This window comes from Triticum urartu, chromosome 3A (assembly GCF_056163025.1).
Source record: "Triticum urartu cultivar PI428250 chromosome 3A, HENAU_Tu73, whole genome shotgun sequence".
NCBI lineage: Eukaryota > Viridiplantae > Streptophyta > Magnoliopsida > Poales > Poaceae > Triticum > Triticum urartu.
Window position 1 is genome coordinate 645,704,931 of NC_141875.1, and position 5,181 is coordinate 645,710,111.

The 5,181-nt window shown below is 56.1% G+C and overlaps 1 protein-coding gene across 1 annotated transcript; it reads right to left on the reverse strand.

The window, feature by feature from the left end:
* Window positions 1-744: 744 nt before the first annotated feature.
* Window positions 745-1,866, reverse strand: LOC125549004 (uncharacterized). Its single transcript, XM_048712509.2, has one exon. It carries the CDS (start codon window positions 1,745-1,747, stop codon window positions 980-982), a length of 768 nt encoding a protein of 255 aa, XP_048568466.1. The 5' UTR covers window positions 1,748-1,866; the 3' UTR covers window positions 745-979.
* Window positions 1,867-5,181: the final 3,315 nt, after the last annotated feature.

Here is a 5,181-nt window from a genome sequence, read left to right on the forward strand (position 1 = left end):
ACAGCCACTTCAGTAAGTCTCCATCTATCCCACTGCAAAACTATTCGGTTTTCTCTAATCTCTGTTACATGTGCAATCCTGACGGGGACAAACGCCTCCTCAGCCAGAAAGGGTTGGGATAAACCGGGATTAGATAAGACGGGGGGATTTGGAGTTTAGGATTCATTTAAGACTTCGACTACGAAATCAATGTTTTTTTCAGACTTTTTTCTTTTACCAATATCCAAACTGATCTCATATAAACCAGGCAAGATAATACCCAGAGCCAGAGGAGTACTACCACACCAGAATCACGCCAGAAATCTGTGTCAGTCCCATTGCCAATACCAACTTTTTCCCCCTTTCAAATAGTAGATGCTTTTGATATAAGTAGTTTTTGTGTCTTCTAAAGATAAATATATTTTTCTAACAGTGACTTGTACAGTGCACACATGCACGATATACATGCACCCTCCTTCACGGTCACTTGTAGCATGGTCAAATACACAAGACGTCTTTCTTCAAAAATAAAAATAAAATACACAAGGCGTCAAGACCCCATCAAATCAGAAGCGCGCAAGACGCTTGGTCATATCCCGTTGGAAAAAATTGTAGCTGCAGTGAGCTAGCCATCGACTTATCATGATCGCAACTGACACTGACATGAATGCACTGTTATGAACATAACAATCCAAGGAAGTCTTCCAGACAGACAAGGGAAATTAAACTAAGGATCACAAGCGTGCAGTTGCTCCTACCCGGCCATAAACAAAGCGGAGTGGATCGAACGATCCAAAGCTGCACTGATTGCTGTTAGTTTGTCACATGTACGTAATTAATGTGCGTCCGAACAAGAACAATCACACCACACGGCCTCCGTCGATCAGTCGCTCACAAGTCCCAACTGTTCGAAAATTTACACTTATTTCGAACGAATTATTACAGGCTCCAATGTCTGAACAATGGGCGACATGCCGCCGCACATGGCAGAGGATCCAGTTCAGAAGATGTGGAGGATGTCCTGGATGAAGACGTTGCAGAGCGGGCAGTTGCCGCGGACGTGCCGGAGCTCGCGGGAGCAGAGGCGGCAGAAGGTGTGGCCGCACGGGATGAAGGCCGCGCCCTTGTGCCGCACCATGCACACGCAGCACACCTGCGCCTCCTCCTCTTCTTCCTCTTCGTGCCGATCACCGTGGCCGTCCTCGTCGTTGACATCGACCATGCCGCACTGGGTCACGCCGCCGTCCTCGTCAGCTTCCAAGTGGATGTCCGTCTGCTCCAGCAGCGCCATCAGTGACGTCGACGCCGCCGCCACCGGCGGAGGCTCGTCGTTGTGTCCGTCCTCCTCTTCTACGTCGTTCTCCTCGTCGTCGTCGACCACGGCGCGCGGGGACGGGGCGCGGGTGAAGGCCACGGCCACCGATCCCTCGCCGGGGGACGGGTGGTACTTGTAGCTGCTTCTCGGGGAGGCTCTGCTCGCCACGGCGCGGGGAGGCTTGGCCGTCGACCCTGTCGCGTGCCACGCGCCCGCGGCGCGGCGGACCCAGAGCCGGTGGCGCAGCGGCCTCCAGTTGATCGCACCGCCAGAGCCGCCCTCGCCTCGAACGTCCCGGTCGATGGCGTCCATGAGCGTGCACGGCCTGTCTTCTGCGCCGTCGTCGTCGTCGTCGTCCGGGATCCTGAGGAAGTCGCGGATGGCCGGTTCGGCGGGCGTGGAGAGCTGCTCCTTGAGCGTCATGGCGCGCCGCAGCTCCGGCCGCCGGTCCATCGGCAGGCCCCGATCGCCGGCGCGGCGTCTCCTTCGCGTCGGGGGTGGTGACCGCGGTGGTTGAGAGAGGACAGAGAGGCGGGCTGCGGTTGCGCGCGAGTGGGGAGGACGGGAGACGCCGTGGACTGGAGCGGGCCTCGCGGGGTTTTTAAACCCTGGAACGCAATTACCGCAAAGGCGCGCGGATGGGAGCGAAATTACGCCGGGTGCCACGCTAAGTCAGACTTACGACGGGCACCTGGCTTCCACTATGTTACTGGGCAGTGGAGTAATTTGCCCACTTGATGTCCTAAAATTTGACGACGGAATCACCGGAGGTCTGGAAAACTATTTCGAAATCCTGTACTTGCTAGTTTGGCCACTTGTCATCTAAATTTTGACGACGGAATAGCCGGAGGTCAGGAAAACTATTCTGAAAATCGGTACGTACTTGCAGATTGCTGGTGAATGTGACGGTACGTTGCAGTACAGAAAATATAGCAGTGCCACTTGAACAGTGGGTTTTCAAAACTTGAAAGAAATAAAAGAACTTGAACAGTGTGCATGCGCGCGAGCGGACGTACGTGATGCGTGCAAGCAACGGAACCTGGTACGTACCACGGCAACAGGAGCGGGCTCACTTTGTTTACTGTGGCCCAGGCCAGGCATGCATGAGAAGTTGGTGCTACATCTACATGCACCTCCATCGAAACCCTTCGCGTCGCCTCGGTCTTGGGTGGGCAAACGGACCACACTGAACTGAACTTTTTGTTTCTTGCCAAGGAATGAACTTGCACTTCGCACCGCCAGCATCTATTTCTGTGCACTGTCAACATGGTGCTCTAGTTTACCTTTGGCACTGAACATTGCTGAACGGAACCCCTGGGCACCTAACTCGGTTTTGGCCTGCATGTGTACGTACATGACGCGCGTTGGTTGGTTGGCCGGGGTCCGCGACAGGAATGGAAGCCATTGATTGTATCTCTACTCCGCTGTACCGTAGCGAGCGAGCGTACGTACGCAGCCAGCCGTGTATTCGGTGACATGAAGGCTGGCTAATGAACCCCCTCCCCGTCGTACGTCCACGTCCGCTGCTTGCACCCACTAGGGCAGCTACGTGTGACCTATCCGCATCGCCCGACTGTCCAGCACTCTACAACTACGAGCACACAGACAGCGGGCAGAAAACCAGGCGAGATGACGGGATGGTCCGATGATGGCGCCGTCTCAACTCCCGCGACGGATGGTAAGCATACTGCATGGTGAACCTGAACCTGGAAGGCAAGGAACGAAGCGGGGGCGCGCGCCGTAGCCCGTAGGTGGTGGCATGGCAGCGGCGATGGCGACGGCGACGATGTGCAGGGGAGGAAGCGTCTGGCACAGTCTTCTCCGCAGGCCCGGGAGCGACCGACGGCGACGCGCCCGTGCCCACCGTGGTGTCGTCGTCGTCGTCGTCGTCGTCTGGCCCGTGATCGAGGCGGAATCATCGGGTCGCCGGGGCCTGCGAATAATGCTCGGTTTTGGCGATTTCCTCCTTGCTCGCCTTGGCAGCCGGACCGGCCCCGGCCCCGGCCCGGCCCGGCCGGCCAGCCTGTGCGCTGTGGTCGATCGGTGTCATGTACGCTTACGTTCCGCGCGCGGTGGGGTTTACGGGTTTTGTTGGTATATATTGCCACGCTACGTCGGGCCTCGATCAAGTTCCCGCACAAGGGGCCAACATATGTACCTAGGGATGAAACCGGAGTGAAAACGAGCGGAACTAGATGCTATCAATTTTTTTTACAAAAGCAAAAATGAATACAGAAATGCCGAAAAAGGGTACTCCCTCTGTAAACTAATATAAAAACATTTAGATCATTAAAATAGTGATTTAAATACTCTTATATTAGTTTACGGAGGGAGTACTACCGAAAGCAAACACGAAGCGGATACGGTGCGAAAACGGCAATAGAAACATGTGCTCACCGGAACTTAAAAACCCCTTGAACCACACGGGAAAACTCAAGCAAACCAACATATTTAATCGATTGTTAACATGACTACAAAATGTTTTGATGGTGATATGCATTTTTTGCTTTTTTTTCAACTGCGGCAATACAAACATATTTGTGATAATCCAAACGATAACCTTCATATATAAGCAAAACAATTTGGATGAAATTTTCGTCCAGGGCTGGCTGCGCGGCCATGAACACTGCCAAAATCACCGCTCCACACCACAATGCAGCACTGCCAGGAGATGATCCGACGTACACCGACTGGAGCAAGGAAAGGCCACAGAACCATGCTGCTCTTGGTCTCCTGGCACATCTGAAAGAGGAGGAACGCCTACGTTTTCGGAGGGAAGCTACCACGACTGGAAGACGTCTGTCAAGCTATTATGCTGGACTACGCCCAACAGAGAATCGCCGGAGCGGCATGTCTTGAGCCCCCGTTCGGGGTCGATGAGATAGCACGCCCAGGGCGCCTTTAGGGTCTCTCTTTTGCGGTCTTCTTTTTCATTTTTGCTCTCCTTTTTTGCACAACTTCTGTGCCCATGATCACTTGATCCACGCTGTATTTCCCACATGCTTAAACCGGATATTTCAAAATATATATATCATGATATTATTCATCATCCAGGATGTAAAATAACTGTTCTTCACCCAGAGTGACGAATATATAAACAAAACCTAGTGTATTAGGGCATCTCCAGCCGCGCCCCAGGAAGACCTTCCCAGGCGATTTTTTCGCACCGGCGCCAAAAAAACGGCCCAGTCGCGCCCCAAGGAGCCCGATTTTCGTCGGCCTGGGCCGAAAACAGCGCCGGCGGACCCAGGCCAAACCCGGCGCGCTGGGGGCGCCCGGGGGCGCCGGGGCGAACTGTTTTGGCGCGAAACAGCCGCGGGCCCGCCACGTCAGCGACACGGCGCCCCGTCTTCCCCCAACGGCCTCGGTTCCCGTGGGGAATCAATGCCAAGGCTGCCACCGGTCAGCCTTGCCATTGATTCCTCACGGGCGGCGCGTCACGGGACGGCGCGCCGACGCCTCCCCTCCCTCGCACGCGTACACACGGGTGCGGCGCGGCTATATAGCCGGTGGCCTGCACTCGCCTGTGCCCACACCAGCCTCGCCCCTCGCCGCCGCCCAGCTCCTCCCTCTCCCTACCTCTCCCGAGCGCCGCCGCCTAGCCCCTCCCTCTATCTCTCTACCTCTCCCGAGCCCGTCGACATGGCGGAACGCTACCCCGGAGACGAGGCGGCGGCCAACGGCTTCGGCCGCCGTTTGCTCCGCGAACAGGAGTCCTGGCTCCTGTTCCAGGCGAATATCCCGGCGCCGCCGGACATGCGCGCCGGGCCGACGGGGTGGAGGCTCAGCACCGGGGGAGTGCCCATTCCCCCATTGCCCGACGCCGTGGCGAAGCCGACGTACTTCGCCGAGGAAGTCGAGGTCGTGCGCGCCTCCCTCACCGACGC